General features: G+C 34.4%; 1 protein-coding gene and 1 pseudogene across 2 annotated transcripts; both read right to left on the bottom strand.

Moving 5' to 3' along the window:
• Positions 1-2,884: 2,884 nt before the first annotated feature.
• LOC132162258 (nudix hydrolase 16, mitochondrial-like) lies at positions 2,885-5,112 on the bottom strand (annotated as a pseudogene).
• Positions 5,113-5,746: 634 nt separating this feature from the next.
• Positions 5,747-15,006, bottom strand: LOC132162081 (amino acid transporter AVT1A). 2 transcript variants are annotated; one of them, XM_059572329.1, is made up of 12 exons: positions 14,614-15,006; positions 10,344-10,621; positions 9,792-10,006; positions 9,092-9,115; positions 8,825-9,005; positions 8,523-8,742; positions 8,300-8,435; positions 8,184-8,201; positions 7,931-8,078; positions 7,286-7,329; positions 6,886-6,948; positions 5,759-6,161 (listed from the first exon to the last, which is right to left on the bottom strand). In XM_059572329.1, the coding sequence occupies exons 1-12, from the start codon at positions 14,796-14,798 to the stop codon at positions 6,069-6,071; spliced, it is 1,605 nt and encodes a 534-aa protein (XP_059428312.1). In that variant the 5' UTR covers positions 14,799-15,006; the 3' UTR covers positions 5,759-6,068. The 2 variants fall into 2 exon arrangements, with proteins under 2 accessions (XP_059428313.1, XP_059428312.1); XM_059572330.1 differs by lacking the exon at positions 6,886-6,948 and having other exon boundaries at positions 5,747-6,161.
• Between the last annotated feature and the right edge of the window lie 11,896 nt (positions 15,007-26,902).

Below are 26,902 nucleotides of genomic sequence, written 5' to 3'. Positions count from 1 at the left end.
CTTTTCTTCGGTTGTAGAATATCTTTGCTACCATTTAAAAAAAAAAAAAACGAAATATTATTATTATTTTTTAATAATTTTTTTAATTATAAGGACTTGGCAGCTACCACAATTATGATGATGGTAGCGTATTACTTGCTGTTTGTCCTTGCTATCTGCCTATCTCTTTCTTTCTTACTTTTTTCTTCTTTTTTTTTTTATTTTTTTTTTTTTAAATAATTGACTTTATAGCTGTCTTTAATGAACAATAAATGATTTCTACCCACATTTATCTCTCAGGATTCAAAATATCATGCACGGAAATACATACAACTATTTTGACGACTTGTTCATCGTAAGACCATCAGCATCAAATTCAGAAATTGAGGTCGACATCCGACCACATCAAATAGTGTAAAAAGTATATGAAAAAAGAAATGCTATTTTTTTTTCATTTTTATTTTTATTTATTTTTCAATAATCTTTACTCACGAATTAAGATGGACGAAAAAGAATACAATATATTTTGCTGGGCCGGCACTAGGTTTTTTGTCCTTTCCTTTTTTTTTTTTTTTTTATTTGTTTTTTCGACCAGTTACTTTAGCCATCCCTTTGTTTATGCTGCATTGCCTTTGCCCGTCCTCTACCGTGTTGCACTGCTCTTCGCCTCATCGGAATCAGTTGGACTTTAGATCTAATTTTTCAAATTTAGATCTAGTCTACTCAACTGGAAACGACTCCATTTTGTCCACCACGTGCCGGCCAATGTGCTTTGCCTCCCTCGCCTCGAATGTTGTAACTATTTGTTGGCTTATTTTATTTTATTTTTATTTTATTTTTAATTTTAATTTTATTATTATTTTTTGAATAAGAGTTTGAATTCTCCTTAGATCTACTTTCATGAGGGGTGAAGGTTTTTATCTTGGCCTTTGGGTCAATGATGATTAGTTTCAGTGTGAAGGTTTTACTTCCATGGCTGATAAAATAAAAGTTGGGAATATGGGCTACCTATGTATTAGATTGAGTTTGCCTGGAGCAGATACGTTATATAACTGAAGTTTGGGTCGTATGTATTAGCAAATGTTGAAGTCATATATAAGATTTAATTGAAAGATTTTTATGTTTGTCTCTATGACGTTGTAACTTCATAGTTTTGGTTATGATTTATTAGAGTTTTATACTCTCTGATGTAAGAACTTTATACTCTTGATCTTTTTTCAAAAAATGAATATGAAAGATTCCCCTAAAAAAAAGAAAAATGGACGAGAGAGAGAGAGAGAGAGAGATAGAGCGATATCAAGTTTAATAAGAAAAATTTCAAGAGAAAAGGCTGAGAAGATTGATTGTGTTTCATTAGAGTAGGCTTTGTGTTAACTTCATTATTCCTTTAACTTTTGTCGACTAATAAAAAAAGGGAAATACTAGATGTTTTTTTAAATATTCTTATGGTGTTTCTTGCTCCTAAGTAAATATTACTTTCAAAAAAAGTAAAAAACAAATTGGCCCCATCGATCCCTTATTTCTCTCACCCAGTTTTTAAAAATAATATTCACTTAAAGATCAGGAGAACACCCAACATTCTTAATAAAAAATGACGATCTCCCATTTTTTTACACAATTTTTCTACAATTATAAGTTAGTTTTTATTAGTTGAAAAAAGTTAAGGAATAATGAAGTTAATACAAAGTTTTTTTTATTTTTTATTTTTTATTTTTTATTTTAAGTGAAATGGCAACAAATTAACCAGAATCCTGTTTATGTTTGCTCGATTAATCTACTGTGGTGATCAACTTATGACTGACTTATGATGCTTCTAGACAACATGTATTTGCGATTATTACCTTGGCTATTTTATTTTTCTACTCAAACAAAAGATAGGGGAAAAATTATTAAAGTAAAAGAGGGCCAACAGTGTTGTTTACTTATTGAGTCGTGAACTTACCTTCAACCTATAAAATATTATTTCTCAGAGGATACCGGTGCAGGAAACCGGCAAACAAAGTAGTTGGTGAACTAGGCTCCTGGAGTAACTATGATTGTTCAGTTTTTGGTTTACATGTAGCACCATGCACAGTTGGACCACTTTTGATTTGTATCCATGACTTATGTAATCAATGATATCAGATTTTTTATGTGTAAAATAATGTTGCAATTAATTATGAAATGCTTGTTCTATGTATTTGAGAATGAATGTATGTAGTTTTCAAGGGGTAGCTTAATTGACTGGAACTACACTTTATGAAATAGAGGTTACTAGTTTGAATTCCTCTCACACTCCTCTTGTGTGGAAGACATGTCAAAATAAAAAAAAAAAAAAAAAAGAAAAGAAAAAAGAATGTATGTGTTGTAAAGCTGTGTTGTTATTTTGAGATAGGGTTTTCACTTATCAATTAGGGTTGGCGTTTCAGGTTTATGTCGATTCGCTTAATCTGCTAACTCATTAAAAGTCAATTATGAGACAATTAGTTTAGTTATACAAGCTAAACTGTTCAACTCTTACATAACTCATTTAAATAAGGGGGTGATACGACCCATTTGTTAAACATGTTGTGTTGAGTTGACCAGACTAGACCATGTAACCCATTTAGTAAATAGGTTGACCCAAACTCGGCCTATTAGACCCATTATTTGAAAACTAACTCAAATAATGAATAATTTGTTTGACTCGCCAACCTAGCCGTTAGTTTTTTGTTAAAAAAAGAAATTATTATTATTGTAAAAGAAAACAACATTAATTGATTATTATATGGGTAAAACAGGTCACCCATGGGTCTTGACCTTGCATTGAGCTGCTTATTAAACGGGTTAATTCCAACCAATCTTTATGTTATTATGATCATTATTTTTTTGACATGTCCACACAAGAAAAAAGAAAAAAAAAAAAAAAAACCCTAGAAATTCCTCATCAATTCTTCTCATCTGGGGTGGAGCAAGGCGAAACAAGGTGGTTCTCTTCCTCAAGGGCCTCTCGCATCCATAGGTGCTGGCAACGCTCCTTTGCTTGAGGAATGCTCTGTTCTGGCCAAGACTCCAGCTCCTCCCTCACAAGCAAAGCAAACATGGCAGCTTTGCATATATAACCCTTCTGGACTGAACTCATCTTGCAGGGTTTTGCTCTTAAAAAATTATTACCCCAGAAAATACTGGAAGAAACAATATGGAACTGCTACACAAACATGTCAAAATTTCTAAGTAATTTTTAAGGGCAAAGATTTCCTTTAAACTGAGTTGAAAGAACTTGTTCTAATCTGGTCTATAAAAATGTCACATGTGGCCCTTTGCTTTGTAATAAGCATGTGTTTTTTTAAATAGCATGTGAATATATTAGGACTTGAAAAATGCTAACTATTAAAAATGTGACATGTGACTAATAATAATTGAGTATATTTTCATCAGATTCTTGAGTTTTATGTTGTATATAAGTTTTGAGCAAAAAACTGTCCTTTTTATTTTATGAACAATAAGTGTTTTTTCAAAAGTGAAGAAGAAGCTTTTTAGAAAGAGAATTCTTTTTGGCTGCTTTAGTAACATGTCACATTTTTAATAGGGAAATGATAGGTGGATATTATTTTATTAAAAAAAAAAAGACAATTGCTCTTATTTCTTTCACTTGGTTTTTATAAATAATATCTACTTAGAATCAGGAGGATACAAGAAGAACACGAAGATTTTTAATATGTAACATTTTTAAAACCGTTCAATGCAAAAAATGCATAAATTCACATAATTTTAAAATTTACAATTTTTTTTTTTTTTTAAAATTGCATGGATCATATTATCTATGAATAAAGAAAGAAGCACGCGCAAAAGGAAACAAAAGTAGTATTTTTGATTTATTCATACCATTAAAAGCTTCACGTTTTATTAGAAATATGATCCTCTCTGGTCTATTCTGAACTAGAGAATATTTAGTTAATGGTCAGGATCTTTCTAGAGATATTTTGAGACCATAAATAGGACATTTATCCATTAGTAATAATAATAATAAAATATTATATATATTTTAAAAATAATTAAAAAACAAAATTATAACAAATTAAGGGGTGGCTTGAGAGCCACTCCCAGCTAAAATGGGGTGGTCCGACCACCCCCTATGGCCAAGATGGGGTGGCCAACCACCCTTTTTTTTTTTTAATTATTATTTTATTATTTATTTTCTTTTAATATGAAATAATATTTTATTATTATTTTTTGCTAGTGAGACATGTGTTTCATTTGTGACTCTAGAATTTTTAAGAAGAAATCTTAACCATAAACTGAATATTTTCCAATCCAAAATAGACTGAAGAGGATCCTGTTCCGTTTTGCTTGCTCCTCAACGGTCTCATAATTTTCCCACCCACCCTATAATCAAACAGATTGCGTGCATATTTTCTGATCATCATCTAAAAATATATATTAATTTTGCATGATCATAATTGATTACCTTGGGAAAGAGAAGACCAGGCCATTGCCAATCACTCTTCTTCTCAGACCTTAAAAATAATAAAAAAATAATAAAAAAAAAAAAAATAACACCCCAGAAGGCTTTCATTCATGTATTCAGGTGGAAGGAAATAAGGAATAAAAAAATAAAAAAGAAAAGAAAAGAAAAGAAAGAAAAAAAACACCCCATAAAGCTTTCATTCATGTATTCAAGTGAAAGGAAATAAGGAATACACATGCCATTGTCATTGTCATTGCTTATGTTGTTACCAAACCAAAGAATATGAATAATTATTCAATTTCAATTTCTTGTATTCTTAGTAATACCCATTCCTATTCCTAAAATGTACTAATCCTGTGTACCAAACCTAGTCTTACAATATGAACAACTAAATTATTTTTAAGACACCCGGCCCCATTTTGTTGCAAAGTCTTGTTTTAACACATAAAATTAGATAATTATAAAAGTACATTAGCTATGTTTGTTAATGTGTTTTAGGTGGTGTTTTTTGTTTTTGAATTAAAAAAGTGTTTTGATGTGACATAAAAGTTAACTATTTTTTTTTTAAAAAAAAAAAAAGGTCTCGTCAACATGACATAAAATAGGATTTACTGGTTTGAATTTCTCTGTTTTTTCTTTTTAATAATATGAAGATATGATAATCAATATCATTTTATGTTTATAAAAAATTCTTAGTACAACCCCATTTTCTCATATACAATTTTTCGTATCTCTAAGGGGCAAGTCAATCAGCTAGAAACCTTGTCTTATAAAGCAAAAGTCACTAGTTCGAATTATTTATCCCTTATACGAACATATTAAAAAAAGTGATACATGCCGTGTCATTTATCACAGAATAATGTAAATCCCACTTTACACCTTTTGAAGATAGAAGACTACTAGTCTACATGTGAATTTTAATGGCTTCAATCCAAAAGTTAAAAATGACAAATGCCAATTCAGTTTGATTTCTGTGCTCTGTGCCTGCAATCTAATGCGCAATAATGCCTTCTAGTACACTTCAACTACATCAACCTCATTTGGCCGAAAAATGATATAAATTAGCACCAACTAATATAAATAAGAGTGAAAGAATGTTAAAAGCTTATATACTCATTCCGCTTTATTCATATATAAATTTTAGGTACAACTCACATTTAAAAATCAGCTTACAAGAAAGAATGTCAAAAGCTTATATTCACTAAGATTACATTTAATTCATGCAAAACACTTGGAATTGTAACATATCAGCACGTTTCTAAATTTGACGTTCACGGCGGCCCACTTTATCCCACAGGCCTTAAAAACCGGCTTGCAAGAGAATAATGTCCAAAAGCTTATATACACATGATTAAAATTAGACTTAATCCATATAAAGCACTTAAAATCGTACACATTCCAAGCCCAATGTATCCAATCTACTGCCATTAGCACATGCATGTTATAAATATTGATCGATGTGTTTACCAGAAAAAAAAAAGAAAAAAAGAAGTGTTTAATACAAGTCCTTAAAGGCTACATGTAAATAAAATAATGCACATCAGCATCCAAAAAGGTCTAATTCCTGGTTATCATTGACTTGAATATTTGGTGCGATGAAAAAAGAAGAGACATGGGATAAGTACCCATCAGCATTACTGAGATGTTGAACCAGATGAATCTTTCAGTAACTCTTCACAATGTCTGACACAGACGAATATGTTCCAAGAATTGCACAAATGGTGCCCAATACAGCTATTGTGGTACTCAAAACAATCTGATTATGTGGAGGAAGAAAATTAGTGTAAACAAAGGAAACCAATCCAATATACATGCAAAAAAGGACATGAAAACAGTAAGTTACATAGAGGCTCTGGCTTTTCTGGAAGAGTGCAAGAACACAAAAAGAAACTCTACTTAAACATGCCCTATTGTAAAAACATGTTTGGAATTCCAAAAAGAAACGTAAAAAGTGTTTTTAGTACTTAAAAAGCACTTTTAGGAAAAAAGATTGTTGGTTTGGTAAAGAAATTTGAAAAGCACTTTTTGCTCTAACAGAGTTCAAAACTGCTTTATGAGGGAAGCTTGAAAATGAGGCTATTTCTATAGACAAATTTTATTTTCAACACAATCCCAAACAGACTCTAAGAGCCGGTCTTGCATGGGAAATATATTAAATAAATGTCTCAATGAATTTTGATTCAAGCAACCAAGTGAGACTTGAAAATGCATTCAGGGGGGTATTTATGACTGCAAATTTGGTATTACTTATTAGTCTTTTAAAGCCATGCAGCCTCAAGATCCAGTCAAACAGAAATCCTTTCTTTTGGTTTTGTAGGAGTTTGAAAGGAATAATCAGTCAATTACAATTCAGGAATAACCAATCTCTTTGTTTTTTGTAATAATCAGTCAAACAGATTCTTCCTCCTGAATGTGTAGGATAATTTTCTTGCAAGATGATTTTGCATAATAATGAATATATTGGGAAAAACTCTGCTTACCTGTGTCCTTGTAGCTTTCTTCCCCACAATTTTTAGAAAACATAAAGCAGGCATTATTATTGCCTGGATGAAAGCAACATCCATTACATAAAACATGTTAGTTTTGTTTCATGTTGGCAGAAAACATCACTATTCAAGAACAAAATACCATAAACCGAGTGAATTCTGTATTGCAAGTTTAGATTATATCAAATAAACAAACTACATTGGCATAGAAAACTTAAATGTTATTTTCTGTCATTTTGTCCTCAGTACTCTTTATTTAATGAAGTGTTCTGTAAGGAATCACCATTAAAATATGTAGAATCTTATACTTAATTCACTGTCTGGAATTCTTTTACAAGAAATTGAAATTTGTGGAATACAAATATGTATTTATTGGACAAAAGTGTATGCTTACCACAATTATACTGAGGAGAGAACCAATTAAAGCCATTACAAGACCTGCAACAAAAACAGAACGACTACTGAGTGATCGAGTTCAGTCACTCAGCACCAGAAGATGGTGAAGCTGGTCAGGAATAAGAAAGAGGCAACAGAAGCAGCTATTTTCACTAGCTCCTTACAACTAGAAAGTTTTTCTAAGAAGAAAGTACGAGAAATTAATCGTCAATAGTTCACAGGAACATCAGCAATCTTGTATGATACATCACCCCCACACCTATATCCCACTGTGAAGCATAGTTGACTTTGGAATGATGTGGTCAAAAATCTAAAACTCCCAATTTTATCAAAAACTACTTCAAATATACACAACCTTCCCTACTTGATTTTTATTGCTTATGAAGCCAGAGAATATAGTTTCCCTTAGATTCCATAGTTGATGCAGCAAGTTGACTGCTGAATAGGTTATATAGCAAATTGTGCAGGCAAATGAACAACTTAAAGAAAATCATATAATATGAAATTTACACAAAAGACATTTTTTTTTTGTCCAGAAGCGTCTGATTTTCTGATGATATTTTGATACCCTTTACTGTCTAACAAATATAAGATGAAACTAAATCTTGAAGTATTTGCATCAAGTCAAATTCCAAAACTTTACCAAAAACTGGAAGAAGAAAGGCTGCACAAACCGAAGAAATGACAAGTGTTGTTCTTAGGAGAACGAAACACCACACACTAGTTGAAACTCTCACAGGCAGCAGCTCCTCTATGCTTCTTGCCAAAGGGTTCATCAACAGTGCATATTTGTTCAATGTCAAGGAATCAAATTAACAAAATAAATGCAGAAAATGACAAAGCAATGTAGTCTAATTTGATTACAATAATGAATAATATTTGCAAAAAGGATATTTAGTGCACGGGTTAATAACCTGCCAGAAAGTAAGAAGTCTTGCTTATAAATCACATAAAATAGTCACCAACCCAGAAAATCCCATTTTCAAAGAGAATCAACAAATCTCATACTTACGGTTGTCCAAACTGCAACTTTGGAAACAAAAGCGTCTGGTGGCATATTCAAAGTTATCTGGGACAATGTGTTTTGACCAAACATGAGATATCCCATGACTGCGACACCCCCATATATCAAGACACATAAAAGAAAACTGCAGAAAAAGAAAAGGCTAAGCCATGAGAGATAGAAAGGCAAGCAAAAGGTGTAAGTGTCCAATTACAACCACAAATTTGTTCACCATATTACGATTGCCTTGTTAAATTTCGTCTTGTCAGCCATGGATTGGTATATATTTGGAAACACAGAATGCCCGGAAAAGCAAAATCCGTACACACCAATGACAAATGGAATGCCACTCCATTTTACTGTCTGAGCACTTTGATGGAACCCAATTCCATCTGTTGTACCAAGGAAAATTACACACAGAAATATCAAAATTGTTGCAATCACCCCACCAGCTGCAAAATAGATAACAATAATTCAGATTTTTGCATAATTTCATGAACTCAATGGAGACCTGACAGAACAAGTTTATAACACCTGAAAGGTATGAGATCACACGGAGATCCCTCAACCAAACAGTTGGCAGAACAATCAGGGCAGTTAGAATTCCAAACAAGTGCATAGAGTCCAGATGAACACCACCCCAATCCAATGATGTTCCAGGAAATAGCTTGGTAAGATTATCTCCTTCCAAGATAATAAATTCGACACAATAGGACTGCACATATGGAAAACAAATCTTATCAACCTGACTAAGAACTAAGGGCATAGGGTTCAACCAATCAGAATAAGTGTGTCACTTACATATAATTCACCGTACAAAACAATCTGCAACAAGATCCAAAAATACATTAACATCAGAGATATTGGATACAAAACAAACAACCGAGATATAAGTAAAACAAACAGCATATATGTAGCATTCTTTTTCATCTCCCAAGATTACCACTATCGACAGAATAAATTTATTGTAGACTAATATCATGTCTTGAAATACAAAATGAGCCAACCAAACATTACATAAAATTGAAACCATCAAATTTCAACTAAAACATGTAAAGTAGATAGTTAACTTGCACCAAATACAATGTCCAGTTAGAGTGCGTTTGGCATTATAATTTTGTAAACAAAAAATTTAAGTTTAAATCAAATCAGCCAAAAATGCATCATTTGGGAGTGTTTTTTAAAATATTGTGATTTAAAAACGAACAAAAATCTACTTTTCAAATCATAGGCAATGAGGTGCATTTTTAAAAACACACAATTTTAAAGATTAAATTGAAATTTTAAAGGCCAAATTACAATTTTACCAAATGCTTAACTGCATTTTTAAAATTCGTGTTTTCAAATCGTACGTTTTGAAATCACATACCCAAACGGACCCTATCTGAAAAGGAAGAATAGATAGATTAGCAGTGTTTTGCCATCAATAACTATAAAGAACTATCTTGAGCAACTTATAAACAAGATATTGTGCTTCCATCTGAAGTTACAAGCAACTCACAGATATGAAAAGACGTCCATATCTTCCAAAGGCAGCTTCTCCTAAATCCGGGAAGGTTATGATACCTGCTTTGCTCTCGAAACAGTATTTCATGAGGGAGGCAGTATAATAACATACAACTGCAAAAAAAAGTAGCACTACCAAACTTGCCCAGCCACCTTCTTTTATAGTGTAAGGAGTAGAAAGAAGCCCAACTCCAGCCAGTACATTAATTCCTGCATCATTATTCCAAAGACAGCCCAAAGATAAAACTTCAAATTACAGAGCATAAACGGATGACAAAAACCTCATTCATAAGATTTTCAGTCAGGTGAGCTATTACTCAAAGTTGAAACTTTGCTTTCCATGGTATGAGAAACATAAGTAGATAAACCAGTGTGAAACTTTGTCTTACACATTAGACATTCTCCCTCTGCAATGAATATTTTTTACTGACAACTTTTCACAAATATCAGGAATTTCTCCATCAGTGGTGGAGCATATTATATATCAAAAAGAACCTCAGGTATATCAATTATAATAGTAAGAGAACCCTAGATTAACATAGGTTACCATTGAAGACAGTCTGAGTAAGGCTACACCCATGACCAATGGGTAGCTCCCCAGTAAGCTGCTGTTTATACAATGAGGCTCTCTGTGATAGTGATGATTGTGCTCTTGAGATACTATCCAAGTCTTCCTTCTGATAATCAGAGAGTAAAGGAGACTTTCCATCCAGGTCTAAATTGCTTTTAGTACGATCGTCAAAGCTTGAATATATAGCACGTAGACCTTGTCCAAGATGTACAATACTTGGTGATGCTGAGATGGTATAAGAATCAGTAGTCTCTCTGCCAGAAAATGAAAAAAGACCAAGGAGAGAAAAAGGTTGAGTACTTGAGTGCATTCAATCTACATAGGTTGAGTACTTCCTGCATTGCATTTGGATGCTTAAGTTATCATACATTATTTCAGCGAATATCAATATTCTTCTTCTCACAGGTGTAAAACACTCATTTCAAATTCTATAATTCTAGAAGTTACTTAGGATTGCTTACTTCGTGTGTGCAAAACACTCATCTGCAGATTTGAATGAACATAGAAACCAACTGAAACAGTATCCCAACAATGTAATTGCCAGTTAATTCACGTTGGTCACATACTAGGAACAAATTTTATAGCGTATATCAAGTGGCTAAACAGAAATACAACTCACAAAGGAGAAAACCAACACCAAAACTAAAACAGACAAGCTTATCTGAAAAGGCAACAGCTCTTGGACAGCAACCTCCTGCAATTTCTGCTTTGCAGAAACAGCAGCTATACTACAGCAGCTTCACAGAACAGGGAACAACACATCTAAACCAACCGAAAACAACAGCTAATTAGGCCAGCACAAAGAGCTTTATTTTCACTGTTATCCTTGAAGTTACCCTTCCACAAAAGCATGGGGTGCTGCTGTTTGCTCACAGCTCACAGCTCTAATACTTTTTCCCTTCCATTCCCTTACTCCCTTATCCAAAATATCATCCCACACCAGAGAAATATGTGATTGATTACATTTTTCCATAACAGCTTTCCAAAGCCTTTTATTATAGCGACAGCCAAAGAACAAGTGATCCGCTTTCAATGCAACCTCTACAAAAAAAAAGGCATTTGTACTCACCTTGAGCTCCCCATTTCAAAACTCTGTCCCCAGTGGTAAGACTGTCCTTTATAGCTAGCCAAAGAAAAATAAACCAAGCTCCACCAATCAACTTCAGATTTTTTTCTCTCTTATAGCTTCCCAAGTACCCCTAGTAGAATAACTCTTTGACTTAGATGCCAGCCAAATTGGAGTAACCCTACCCCCCAGATTTAGCAAATGCAGCTTGCTTTGAACATCAACCAAAGCATTCAACCTTGCAGGCTGCCAAAACCAATCTAAGTCTCTAATAACACTTGACAATTTAGCTTCAAGTTTACTTCTAAGCACACCATCCTGATGCCATAGGTTCAACCAAAGGAAGATTTTGCTACCATCCCCAACCTTAAACTTTAAGAGATTCTTAGCAATATCTCTAAGTATAAGTATTTTCCTCCAACTTCAAGTAACATCTTTAGGACATATGAGCATGATAACTATTTGTACTTCGTATGTATGTACCAAATGTTAGGACAAGATTGCATCAATGTCTTATACAACACATTCTAGAGTAAGCAACAAGCATGGTTAACTATTAGCTGCCACAGAGATCACTAAACATTATAATATAATCAGAAGACTGAATTACCAAACCAATCCTTCACAACTCCCAGAAGCTGTAACAAACACGGCATATAAAAACAGGGCTAGTAATAGTTAGATTTTCTTTGAAAGTGCTCATCAAGCTATTCAACACTGACCTCTCAAATGTCATCATCCAAAACAGTTCACCATAAACTTTAATAGGGGGCATAGTCCCTCAGCTGGCACAAGGAAATTGATTTAATGGAATTATCATCCCCTAAGCCAAAATGCTTCCATGCAATCTAGTTATATTACATTGTAAATGACCCATGCACTTTTAAAGTGGTAGAAAAGAAACCATTGCCAGTCTAAAACTTTTTTGATACAACTTGGACACATTTTTGGATCGAAAAATTTAGTCTGAAATGAAATTCCACTCATTTTTTATTGAATCTGAATAAGGAAAAAAATACAAAATTATTCGATATCTATTGATCTTGGATTTGTAAATTCAGTTCAGCACTATGATGCCTAAAGTAACAAACTAAGGATAAGATGACAAATATTTTACAAGTTGAATAAGATTACTGACTCACATCACAACTCAAGAAGACTAATTAGACAATGTTAACTCAATTGAAATCCTGTATTACCCAATAAAGGCATACTTGTTGGAGAGTGACGAATACCTGATACGAAAATTTGGAGTTTAATGGCATTCAGTCACGACTATCACTAGCAATCCCCAAATTAATTGTGCATTAATATTACAAACACCAAACAGCAGAAACAGAAAACTAGTCAGACTGTTTGGTTCAGTCTCCAAAGCTGGACCCTTGTGGATTGCTTGGATTAGAGAGAATTCATTGAAGGGGGAGAGTTTTTGGCAAATTAAGATCCCTTAGAATTGCTCATGGAGTTGGAGAAAGTTGCTTAAACTTCAAGAAATTGCAATGGGGTTTACAAAGCTCAATGTAGGGGATGGAAAATCTATTCATCTTTGGATGGATAGATGGCATCTGGATGGAGTTCTTTTTGACATATATGGATTCTGAGCAATATATAATATGGAGCTCTATTAATGCAAAACTGGCAACTGTTATGAAGAATAGAGAATAGTTTTGGCCAACGGCAAGGTCAGATGACTTGGTAAAGATTCAGGGAAAGCTAGATTTCGTTGAGAGAAGTGATAATGATAAGCCAATATGGGTTATTTCTAAGAAAGGTATAGACATGGGATGCTATTAGATCAAAGCAAGCTGAAGTTTATTGGTGGCAACTGGTGTGGTTTCCTCTTGCTATACTGAGACATGCAATCATTTTATGGCTTGCTATGAAGAATAGTTTATCCACTGGAGATTGGCTATTGCAGTGGGGCTATAAAGGTGATACTCTATGCACATTCTGCAGAGGGTGTATTGAAGATAGGGATCATCTCTTTTTCTAGTGCAGTTTCAGCAAGAGAGTTTGGAGAGAAGTCTTAAGAAGATGTATGGTAGGTGACCCTCCTTTAGTTTGGGAATAAGTGATGAAATGGGGAATTATAGATTTAAAGGGAAGAAGTTTAATTGTTAGTTTGTGCAAATTGTCTTTTGGGACTGTAGTTTATCACCTATGGAAACCAACAAATGACTTAAAAGCATAGTAATGTGGTGAATTTCGAGGACCAGAATTTGAAAAGGAAAGATTGGGAAAATAGAACTCGAGCCTTGGGAGCTGGAGAGTTCAAAGAATCGATCCTTAATAAATCTCAATGCTGTAGGTGGGGATTTCAAGATCGAATACTATGTAAATAAGCTCTAGTTTTGTTTTGTAAAGAAAGAGTAGTTTGTTTCTGATGTATGGTAGATACAGAGTTTGTAACGGGTAGTTAGTAGGTGGCTGAGTGGATGCTTGGTTCTTTAGTTATTTTTTGTTGTTGTATGGTGGATTGAGGTGTTGTGTTCTGGACGATAAGTCGATAGGAATAAATGAATTTGATCATTTAATTTACATTATAACACTCCCACTTACATGTAGTTCAAACTCTCCTTAAGTTGGTGGGGTTCAATACTTGAAATATAACTGAAATGGTAGGTGAATAACAGAGTCAAGCTTCAAATCAAACTAATGACCTTTAGCATAAGCTGATAGCAAACTATGAAATTAATTATTTAATTTATATTTTAACATCAGAGAGTGTGTTGTTTAATCTGTTGTTGATTGGTACAAATGATGCTTATTCATTCAAAAAACAAATCCTGTACTTTTTATGATCCAAATGAAGCCTAAAATTTTCAAACAAACCAAAAAATGTATGAAAATACACATTCCAATAAGAAGAAAACCAAAATTCCATTTCAAAGAGACGCACTTTCCAGATTAATCTGGAAAGCCTTGTAATATATTCCTTGTGTGCAAACAACTCCTTGAGGCGCTGGAATATTACCAGATCCTTGTGGAGTGAGCACTTTCCATTAGTCCAAGGTTTACCTGACAAAGTGCAGGTATACCAGACAAGGGTGTATACACGAATTGCCCGGCCTCGGAGAACTTCCTCGTTATATATAATTATATATCCCAGAAAATATCTAACATATATTTTCTATAAAACTAACACAGCGAAGATTATTAAAAATGAAAAAAAATCCCCACCTGTAACTCTGCGGCCATTGCTGAGAAGCGAAAGCATCAGAAGCCGAACCCTCGCCATTTTCAAAATCACTGCTAATAGCGCTACCGCCGCCACCAATATTGTTCACATCAATACCTTCATCATCACCATCCTCATCCAAGAAGAACTGTCCAGGGTCTCTCCCATTACCCTTTTCTGCAGCCATAACAAACAAACCCAAGAAAGTAGACAGAAATCCAAGTGTTTTAGGATTGAGGGTGGGATGGGAGGCTGAGATTTTGCTGCTCCTGTTATTCAAGGAGATTCACTGACATCTAAGGTATCTAGAGTCCAGACAGATGGGTGGTCGTGAGAGCATGCATACATAATGTGAGAGGTGTTCTTGAGTTTTGGATTTTGGAGGGAGGGAGAGATCACGTGGCTTCTTTTTGTTTTTTTTTCTCTCTTTTGTTTCGTTTCATTTGTTTAATCCGTGCACTTTCGTTTGATTGGTCTAGATTCGTTTTAGTTGGAATTGAGTTGGAATTGAGTTGGAATCTAGACGGTTCGAGGCGACCGGCGAGTCTGCTAGTGCATTATTATTTATTACCCAATTTTAAGTTATTATTTGATTTTTTTTTTTTTTTTGAAGGGAACAAAAATTATACACCATTAATTTTGTCCTAAAAATATAAATATTTTTCTATATTTCTTGAAGAGTAATGCTAATTAATGGTACCTAAGGGTAGTTCAATCGGCTGAGGACCACGCCTTATGAAGCGAAAGTCACTAGTTCAAATCTCTTTTCCCCTCTTGTGTGGATATGTACAAAAAAAAAGTACCCAGAGTTGGGTAGTGACGTAAAATGGAATTTGAGAGCTCATTTCGAGTAGAAAATACTACAATTCTTCACTTAGGGTAAAAAAAAAAAAACCACAATAGTCCATTTAGAGTAGGAGAAGATCATAATTTAGCTAAATAGATATACAATAATAAGATGAGATCTAAATGTCATAATTAATCCTAATCCTAATTTCAAATAACTTAATCTTAATTTCAAATAAACTAATACCCTAATGAGTTGGAATGTATCCCTATCATTTATACGTATTTTTATCCCACAATTATTCTACAATGCAAATGGTAACAACCCCAAACAAGTTTTGATTTTTTTTTAAAAAAAACAAAGACTAATGCAAGAGTTGGTTGGCATTGTATGATAATTGTGAGATAAAATTGTGATTTCTTACATTCTTCTCAAATACAATTAGGACTTTTTTTACTCAATTTTTTTTTTTCTAATTAAAAAGGGTAGGAGTGGGGCAACCAACTATAGCTACTCTATTTAAACGTGACTATAGTAGCACATACCCGTTGGAAATTGTTTAGAAGGAGCCTAAATAAGTCTAGTTCAAATCCAAGTCAATCTACTCAAACACAAGATAAAGATAGAGGAGCTTTAGCATAGGAGTTCAAAGTGTATCTCTATTATTTAAAATTAAAGTCATTCTCTTATCCAGTGCCAACTCAATGCTTAGGCAAATTAGGCAATTGTCTAGAGGAGTGTTAGGCTTACAAACAAATTTTACAGAAAAACTTTTACAAACTGATTACTGATGTGGCACAACATGAGTAGGTTTTTCAAAATTTGAACTTATTTTATATATAATCATGTTGTGCCACATTAGTTTGTAAAAGTTTTTCTGTAAAATTTGTTTGTAAGCCTAGCATTCCTCATTGCCTAAGGCCCCAAATAACTATAATATAATTAAGTTTCTTTTTATAAAATAAAAAAAATAAAAAAGAGAGAATGAAAACAATTATAGCCTCAATTATGATAAATAATAAATTAAAAAAAAAGTTACTCAATTGTCTTTAATTAAGGCCTCAATTATGGAATTAGGATACTCAAATTATGGATTCGGCTAACATGTTGTTATTAAAATAACAGCAAGTAAGATGTAGTTTAATCAACAGTCAAGATTGAATTTATCAAAATCTCTCTTCATTTTCTCTTTCCTATTAAAAGCTTGTAAAAGTAAGTCAACTTTAAGATTCAATCTTGATCGTTGATTAAACTATAACATACATGTTGTTATTATAATAACAGCATGTAAGCCGGATCCCTCAATTATGGTAAAAAATAATTTATGACAAAAAAGTTAGTAAGTGCTCTTTAATTAAGGCCCCAATTACGGTAAACTTAAATACAAATAATTAAATTTCAAGATATTAAGACTTTAAAGGAAATGAAAGAGAAAATTGGAGAGTTACATTAATTGCACTCCTAAAGCAGTTACTAAATTCATAGTTTCATTTTCACTTAAAACCAATATATTGGCTAAGTTCGTTCATTACTTAATTTTTAGAATAAAGTAAATTTTGTTTTCGCAAATTAAATTTTACATTAAAAAAAAAAAAGAAAAAAAAAAGAATTATATGTAGCTCAACACAAAATATGACATCTATTGAAATTAAATGTCTCCTAATAAAAATGAATTTTGCAAGTCATTTGAAAAAAATAATAAATTAAGGGCAAAAGTAAAAAGGAATGATTTAAAATTAAAATAATTTAATTAAATATTTAAATAAAAAAAGCCCTATTTAAGTTTGTCGCCTCAAAATCTATTAAGCCGGCCCTGCTGTAACAAGTTGTAAACAATTAGGGAAAACTACATTTTGTCCCTATGAACTATAACACCTTGACACTTTCCCCTCATGAACTGTCAACTGTACTACTTTGCCCTCATGAACTACCATTTTGTGTCTAAAATCCCCTTTCGTCAGTCAAAGCCGTTAATTTAGATGGTCAACCCGTCACTTTACCCCCATAAACTACAACACATTGTCACTTTGCTCCTCATGAACTACAACGCACTGTCACTTTGACCGTCTGAGTTAACGACTTTGACTGACGGAAAGAGATTTTGGGCACAAAATGGTAGTTTATGGGGGCAAAGTAGTAAAGTTGGCAGTTCATGGGGAGGAAGTGCCAAAGTGTTGTAATTCATGAGGACAAAAGGTAATTTCTCCAAACAATTATCTCATTTAATTGATTTGTATATAAATACGTACAATAGCCTATACAACACGATGGTGAGGCAGCACAATTACAAGCCATTTATATTATTGAATTCTATAATTACAATTGTCTGTGTTTATAGAGTTAATAAGAGTAGTGCAAGTATGCCGCCAATCTCCTCCGCACTCACTTTGCAGCCCACTATCTGTTATCGGATCTTTTCACGCGTCCCCCTGCGATGAGCTTCCAACGCCACCTTCTGTGCCGGTTTTCGGCCAGCACACGATCGGCTTCCTTTCGGTTGCTGTAATTCGCTTTGTGTGCTTTTCATGTTGTTTTTCCCTGTATTGTTGGCTTCTTTTTGTTGTATTTCCGTTTTTTCCTGTATTTGTTCTTTACTTTCCTATTTTATTTTCATGTATGTTTTTTTTCTTTCCTGGTTTTTGCTTGTAAGAAGGATATGTCCTCTCTCTTTGTTCTGCCCGTTTATATCTTGATGTTTCTGCGAGATATTTGCTTTGGTTTAGACCCTTGAGTTGTAGATGTGAACGATATCCTGGTTTTCGAGTTAAGGAGGATGAGTTTTGGCTTGAGGGTTCTTTGTTTTCAGAACCAAGGAATAAGCACTACCAATGCATTGGTTTGTGTCTGTTTGGTACAGATTTGTGGTTAAACCTGTTGAATAGTCATGGGTTAGCAGATGATGTGATTTTTGATTGGTTGATTGTAACTTTAGCTTCGGCTATGATTTGTTTCAGAGTTTTTTGCTCTATTTCTAAGAGCTCTTGCTCGCTACTTTTTATCAATGAATGAGTATGAAATGTTTTCCTTTAAAAAAAAAAAAAAAAGAATAGTGAAGAAGAACTCTTAAACTAAATAATAGAAAAAGAAAAATAAAATAAACCTACGATAATGAAACTAAGATTTTTGAAGAACTTGACAAAAATAATTGAGAAAAAAAGCCTTTTTTTTTTTTTGCTCGAAAACTGGGCTAGATTTATTTTTGTCCAGCCTGTTGGGGTGCAGGAAGTGGACCCTTAGTTAGACGGACCGGATCACCTTCTGCTTGAACAAAGCTTCTTTATTGGGCTTAAAAAACAACCCTCTCTTGGCGTTTTCTGCCCAAAGATATTAATAATAATATGGATATATCCTTATCCAACTGAGGCCATGCATATATATACATGTATGGAGATGTAAGCCCCACCCTTCACAAAAGCATGTGTTGCCACAATGAGGCAACTCAATAGATGTGGGAAAGAAGTACTAAAATGGTCTTCAATCAATCAACCTTGGTCCTTCGGGGCGGGGGGGAGGAGGGGTGGGGCAGCATTTTGGATAGGGTTTCCACTTTTGTTGCTAAAAATGAAAATGAAGATTCATTTTTAGTCGAGTAATACTAAAAATGAAGATTCATACTTTTATTAAGTTCTTCCAAAATTGATGTAACTCTTAAAATTACTAATAGTGTTCTTAAAAAATGATATATTGTACACCAATAGTGTGTGCCCCATAAACGGCCACAAAGTCCAAATGGTCCGAGCTTAAGGGGTGTTGGTACATAATTGCGTGTTGATTAGATATTGTATTGTTGGAGTTCGTATCGGGAAAAAAATAAGTAAAATAGAGAATAATGCTTTTTAATTAGATGTTTTGCATCTTATTGTGGAGATGCTCTTGTGAATCTAACTAATGGAAATAGGCCAAACACTTATGGCAAAACTGAATATTGGATATTGAGAAGATAAATATAGCCTTAAAGATGAATGAGACACGTGTCATTAGCAGAATGTGATGCCCTAACTTATAATACAAGCTTTGCAAGTGAAAAATATCTGAAATTTTCATGTGATGTTACTACTTATTAAGGGCCTGTTTGGAATTGGGTTTGAATGGCTTAAAAGTGCTTTTAACACTTAAAAAGTCCATTTAAAAAAAAATACTCATTTGGTAAAAAAATTAAAAGCGCTTTTAAGGGTCCAAAAAGCCTAAAAATAGCTAAAAAGTACTTTTGGCAAAAGCTTAAAAATAAAGCTTTTGCCCAAAAGCTCTTTTTGACTTAAAAGTTCTATTTCTCAAATGCAATCTCAAACAGGCTCTAAATTACTCGAAGCGGAAAATCATGTTGGGTCAGAAATTACTAGGACCGAGTCAAATACAAGACCTATTATAACTAGGGCCCAGGAAGGGTTCAACAGCCTAATTTAAGCCTGAGGAATGCCCTACAACTACAAGGGCCCAGGAGGGGCCAAGAAGACCTAGAAGGTCCCCTCCCCCTCCATTCTCCAGGTAACAATTACTCAACCCCTACACAGATAGAAGAGGGCTCCTAGAAAATGTCTTAAAGAACTTTGGCCTAGTGTGGGAGTTAAACTCAGATTTGCTGCACTTTATGGCAAGAAAGCAAAACGTTCATCAAGTGCTCAATTGGCTCCGGGGAAGAAATTAATCGAAGATAACTTTGGCACTAGCAAGTAGGGTCAAAAAGGTTATGAATACACCAATCCATGTTCTGTGTAGCAAAGCTGGCTCATATGAAGAAGATGAAAGAGAAGAGAAGTCATCTCCCGAGGGTATAAAAAGTACATACTTTAGAAATTTTTCATGTAGTGCATACGTATGGCAAGAAGTTGTGCATGGGGTAGCGTGAAATATGCATGGAGAAGAGGAATAAATATATTAGGATAAACTTTACTTTAGACCCCTAAACTACCGCATGTTTTGAGAAGACCAAAAAATTCAAAAACTCTCAATTTATACTCATGAACTTTCAATTTCAATCAATCTACCCCATCCGTTAGTTTTAGCCATTAACTTCTAACGGAAATGCCTAAAAAGATCAAATTACACTTTGATTTTTTTTTTAAAAAAAATTTTAATTTGAAATTAAGGCTAAATTTGAAATTTTATAGAAAATTCAAGGGTATAAACGTCATTTTATCACTTTTAACGTTTAAAATCTGATGGAGGGGGGTCCATTGAATCAAATGATTCAAATTAAAAGTTTAGGGATTAAATTGAGAGTTTTTAAAATTTCGGGGAGTCTTCTCAAAACGCACTGTAGTTCAAGGGTCTAAAGTGAAGTTTTTCCAATCTATTATGTAGTTGTTAGAAGAAAATCACCCATATCTAGGTAAGTTGCTAGGCTGAAGTGTCGAATTGGATCCGGATCCCCTCCCATTAGTGAGAAATATGAGATTCTCATTCTCCTATTCTCAGCCCTTAGATGAATCTAAGGGTCCAAAATATCCCAATATCAAAACTCAAAAATAAACACAACTACACTGAATTATATATCAAATTTGAATTAAAAAATGAATTAATTATTAAAAAAGAGGGGCGGCTCCGACCATCTGGGGGTGGCCGCGCGGTCATCCCTAGGCCATGGTGTAGTGACCAAAATAATTAACTAAGCTTAGCTACCTTAGTTAGAGGGTTAATTTGGGTTTTGGGTCACAAGGGACAACTGAAATGGGCATTTTGGGAATTTCAGACTTTTTGACCGTATGTACGCCCCAATAGTACCATACGTACGCTCTTGTTTTTAGTATGGACGTACGCGGCAGGGACCACCGTACGTACTCCTGCAAATAGTACACGGACGTACGCAGGGGGACCACAATACATACGCTGCTTTTTGGATAACCCCTGGATAATACCTATATGTATGATGCAACCTTTGGACCGCTAAGTAAACAGCATCGGACATATGCACCTATAGTACCAGACATACACTACTTTTCAGAATCACTTAAAGTTCCCTCAGCTTTTTCTCATCTATAAATACCCCTACCCCTCGTTCTCTCATACCCATTTTACGCCCCAAGGCTCTCTGAAACACCTTGTGTGAGTGTCTTTGTGAGTGAGTGTGGTTTGTGGAGAAGAAGATGTGATTCCTTGGAGGTTTTGGCTTGTAGGAGGTAACCTTCTAGGCCCTGCTTGTTTCTTAAGTCGTTATGCTCTTTTAGTTGGACTTAAGTCTAATAGAAGGTTTTCCACAGAGTTGGAGGACACGGGACATTTGGAGGACTACTCAGAGAATCTTTTCGACCCAGGTGAGTTTTAACTCACATAATACTTGCCATTTATTTTCCTGCATTGCATGATTATTTTGTGTGCCACAACATGCATATTTATAACTCTCACGATATACTCTTTGTTGCACATGAACTCTAACTTTTTGTGAAAATGTGCTAGTTAACAAGATAATGACATTGAGACTTGTAGAAGCATGCATGTAAAATATAGATGATGAGTGCCAAATATTGTATATTTGGACCCCTTAATTTGCATTTGCTAAGCCTTTAGCTTTAGTATTTTCTGATTTTTTTTGTTAGTTTTGGAGTTTTGATGTGTTGTAAGTCATTAAGAGAAAATTGCGGTTTGAGGGTGGAAATAAGCAAAATAATTGAAGATCCCTGGAAGTGCGATTGAGCGCACCAGCGCTTGAGCGCAAGCACGGCACGCTCGAGCGCACGACCACATCAGCCCTAGCACGCATCGCTTAAGTGCAGCGCCGCAAGAGCCTTGAAAGAAAAATCGAATGTGCTCGAGCGCACCTTGGGTGCGATCGAGCGCACTCACGCTGACCTGGCAGCGCTGAACCCTAGTTTTTTATTATTTGTATACAACTTTTTCTCTTGTAACGGGGATTGGGAGACGCCGTTTTAAGCTGAAATACGACGTATTGCCGTGGGGAAGCTTTTGCCTTGTTTTCCATTGTAAGTTTTATTTCTATGATGATGACAATTCAATTTTTGTTTATTATTGTTATCATGAGAGGCTAAATCTTTCAACTAAGGTTGAAGATGAAGCTTCGTCATTGACAAACTCATGTATTCTTTTATTTAGTTTATACAATTTTGACTTCGAATAAGGATGTTGTAGATTTTCATTCAATTGGTTGATTTATATCTTTTAATTGAATGTGATGAACTGTCATGTGTTGGAGTTGGATATTTGATGAGTTTGATCCTTCGGATACATCAATTCATTCGATTGAAATCGGATATCCGTTGTGATTCGTTAACCAAACGGATACATAAGATGATTTAATTTCAAATTGGATAATTGTTGTGATTTGTAAAAATGGGTGGATTCATTGAATGATTTAAACTTGATATTTGTAAAAAAATCAAACAACAGTTTGAGCACAATAGTTTGTCGATTGAAGGAACAAATACGAGAATACAGAGTTAAGATTTGGCGAAGTGAATTCTAAAACCTTAGTGTTCTTTACCATTTTATTTCATCAGTTTCTTTAGTTTATGTTTTATTTTTGCATGACAAAAATCACGAAATTCGGAACTAGGTTAAAATAGAATTGGTTTAAATAGAAATTGGTTTACCCAACACAAATCCCTGTGGATCGACCTCGCACTTGCACACGCTGTACTGCACATGGCTCGTGCGCTTGCGAGTACAATTAAATTTGTACATCAACAGACAAGATTAATTGCATCGTATGACATGGTACACCAGTACATGCGGGATAACGACTATGAGCTTACTATACATGTTAACTTTATGGTCAAATGTGTGTGTGATATATGGGCCTTGGATCCAATAGTTTTTTCGTGACCGGCACAGCCTTAGTAGGTGGTCACTACAGGATGAATATCATTAGTATCGTGGGCCACCCGAGGACGGACTCGGTCGGGCTTCTAGTGTTATGGATGGTAGCGTACAATGGTTGGGGCACTGGCATTGTATTATAGTTCCCTCGAGACAATGCCAACCCTGTTGAGAAGGAGTAATATCTCGGGTAGACCATACTGTTGAACTATCACAGTTACTCATAATTATAAGCATGTACTATATCTATATTGCATAAATAGATAACTGTTATGATTAAACTGTTGCATTCTTTACCAAACGGAGTTCATCACAAATAATGGTATGGGTATTATGTGCATTAATTTTCACTAAGTCCTTGGACTTACCCACCTTTGTTTTTATGTTTCCTCCTTCATTATGGATAATTGTGTGGTTAGCTAGCAAATAAAATGCCTACGGACCGGACTTGGGTGATAGCTTAGGATTTGATTAGAGTTATTTTTGATGACATGGACCCACTGTGGTTGAAGACTATGTGGGATGACTGAGGACCCACCCTCGCATACATGATCGAGATTCTTATCTCCCTAGCATTGCTAAGATTAAAAATCAATCTGTTTAGTTGCTTTATTCCTAGACAATGATTATCTTTTGGGTTGTAACCTGTACTTTGATGATTGGTCTTTGACCAGTACATTTGATGATCTATTTATGCTATGAGGTTTATCTTTATTCTAGTGATTAGATGTATGGAATATAGTTATTGCTTTCTATTAGTATATTTAAAGTCCTCCGTTGAATTCTCTCATTAGGAGAGGTTAAGATCCCTGAGTCATGTCCCGTGAGGGATAAGGCTAGGAGACGAACCGTGAGGTCAATTATCAGTTAATTGATTTTTCCATCTGGGTCGTTACAGTTGGTATCAGAGCCTTATGCTCTAAAAGGACTATAGGATAAAGGGAAGGAAAGCCTAGGCAACGATCACACCAGAATATAAGCTAGTTAGTGGTTAGGACTTAGCTTCTAGGTTGGTCGCTCGGTTCTAATCGAGTTGGTTCTAACTCTACTTTTCGATGCATAGAATGACGCTCTAAAGGAACCCAGCAATCGGAGCGAATGCTTTGGAATTTGGAAACCCCAAAGATAACGAGCATTCGGGACCTGTAGATGTTCTAGTCTACGAGACAGCACCCCCAGGAAGAGATCAAGTGATGGACACGCTTGACCGGTTGGCGTCGGCTTTGGATAGGGTCGCAAGGCAGCTAGCTGAAGGATCTGGTTGTTCTCTAAAGGGCTTCTATAGTCATCAATCTGATAGCTTTGATGAGAGAGGTGATTATAACAGAGCGAAGAAGTGGCTAAATGATATAGGTGAATTGTTGACTACTACTGGATGCACCAATGAGCAGAAGGTGGCTTACACTGCTTGTAAGCTGACCGAAGAGGCTAAACGCTGGTGGTAACATAAGAAGATCGTGCTTGCCGCTAATTTAGGTTCAGTGATTGCCATTACTTGGGACATCTTTAAGCATGAGTTCAATCGACACTTCTTTCCCAGAGTTGTGCAAGACATAAAGGCACGAGAATTCTTGGATTTGGCCTAAGGAAGTATGTCAGTAATCGAGTACGTTGCTAAGTTTCTTCAGCTGTCGACGTTTGGCATGTACCTCATCCCTAATGAGAAGAGGAATGCAAAGAAGTTTGAGTGGGGTTTGAACACCCGCATTCGAACTATGATGACCTGCTTTGACATCCGTGATTTTTCCAAGTTGGTGGATCAGGCTTCAATCTACGAGGAAAGTTTGAAGGAGAACGCAACAGAGTACGCAGATCAGAAGAGGAGGGATCAAGGACCTGGTACTTCGTTAGGAGGAGCCGGGTGTTGTGCAAATTTATTTAACTCGCAAGTTCACGAATCGATTGTAGTTTAATGGATTGCAAGTGCGAGGTCGATCCCACAAAGAATTGTATTTTGGAAAGAGCAATTTATATCTAAATTAATTAAATCCTAATCTAGTTCCAAAAGGGTTTTGATTTTGGTTTTAAAAATTCAAAGACAAACATAAACTAATTAAAATAAACTAAAAGATAAAATACTAAGGTTTGTGAATTCACACTCATCGAATCATAACAACATACTTCCATGTTTATCAATATTAATCTGAAGTTCTCACAATTAAAATCTTAGATATGTTTTACTACGCTTCAAACAATTAATCAAAATCATCTCATGTATCCATTCATTGCACAAATCACAAAAGGAATCCAATATCAATTAAATCATCAGATGTATCCGTAAATCACAAAAGATATCCAATCTTAATTGAAACACCAAATGTATCCGTAGAACAAATCACAAGGGATATCCAATTATTTAGGCAAATAAAATCAAGCAATCAATTATGTAGAATTATCTTAAATCATCAAGTGTATCCTTGAATCATAAAAGATATCCAAGAATCACTCCACACATTGAAAAGAAGTAAAAAAATTGAAATATTAAACCCAATAAAATTAGATAAATAAAGATTTACATGAAAGTATTGATGTTCTTCATCGGTGAGGCTTCATCCCCAACCTTAGTTCGGAATTTAACTTCACATAAAAATAAAACCTAAATCTAAAGAAAACCTAAACTAAAAAGAGAAAAACAGTAGAATTTTGCTCTTTGGAATTCTATATCTTTTCTTGAATGCAAAGAGGTCTATTTATAGGCTTAGGAAAGTCCTAAAAGCCCTATTAAACCTAGATAATTCGAAGTTCTGTCTCCCAGTCAAAATAGAAGTCTAAAATCGGAATAGGATTCATTCAGATTTGTGTCCTTTAATTTCGGGGTGATTTTGACATAGTAAACGTCCGAATTAGAAAAATTCTATTTCACAATAAACTGTATTATTTTGAGTTAGCTTTCAAATGCCACTGGAATCACTTCAATCCAATATTTGAACAGAAAGTTATGGTCAAAATACTAAAACATATACATAATCTGAATTTGAATCCAATCCGAAATCTTATCAAATCTGATCTTTAATCCAATTTAACATTTTTCTTAGATTTGGTTAAACTTAACCACATCATTTAGGTCTTCTCAAAGTATGCTTTCTTCCAAACTTTGCATTTTTTGCTTTAAAGCTGTAGTTTTTCTTTAATGACCTACAAAACATTAAAAACACAAAACTAACACAAAATATTAAATAACGACACAGTTAAAGGATTAACTAGTGTAAGTAAAGGGGTCCAAGTATGCAATATTTGGCACTTATCAAACATCCCAAACTTACATTTTGCTAGTCCCTTAGCAAAACAAAACGAAAAATAAAATGAAAGCAAGAAATATAAATCCTCTTTCGTGGGAGAGACGATTGCATTTAGCATATGTAACAAGCCTTTTAAACCCCTAGGCATCCTTAGTGGACGAGTGAAGTCTCGTGAAGGCTTAACATGAATGATACCCATAAACATTGTGCACTATGTTGTTAACAAGAAAGAATTTTCACATAAACCATGGTTCTTATTCATGAGCAAACTTAAAAAGACAAAAACCATCATCACAGTCAAAAGGAAATCCAGAATCAAATCACTCATAAGTTCTGAAATGTGTTCTGAAATTGAGACCTCATATGTTCTGAAATGTGTAAAGTGTAATTAGCATATAATCATGAAGCTTTCAATTTAAATTCAAGACAAGTTCCATAAAATTTGAAAAAATCTCTATCAAACGAAACAACCAAGGCAAGATATGCATTTTTTTT

The sequence above is a fragment of the Corylus avellana genome, chromosome ca9, assembly GCF_901000735.1.
Source record: "Corylus avellana chromosome ca9, CavTom2PMs-1.0".
Classification (NCBI taxonomy): domain Eukaryota; kingdom Viridiplantae; phylum Streptophyta; class Magnoliopsida; order Fagales; family Betulaceae; genus Corylus; species Corylus avellana.
The sequence above is the reverse complement of the archived record's forward strand: the minus strand, read 5'-3'. Positions and strand labels throughout refer to the sequence as shown.

Excerpts from the sequence above, each read along its gene's own strand:
- LOC132162081 (XM_059572329.1), bottom strand. The coding sequence starts at position 14,798 with ATGGCTGCAGAAAAGGGTAATGGGAGAGACCCTGGACAGTTCTTCTTG. Across the intron at positions 10,007-10,343 it reads TACTCAGACTGTCTTCAATG|GAATTAATGTACTGGCTGGA; the intron begins GTAACCTATGTT and ends ATAATGATGCAG. Across the intron at positions 6,162-6,885 it reads AGAAAGCTACAAGGACACAG|ATTGTTTTGAGTACCACAAT; the intron begins GTAAGCAGAGTT and ends CCACATAATCAG.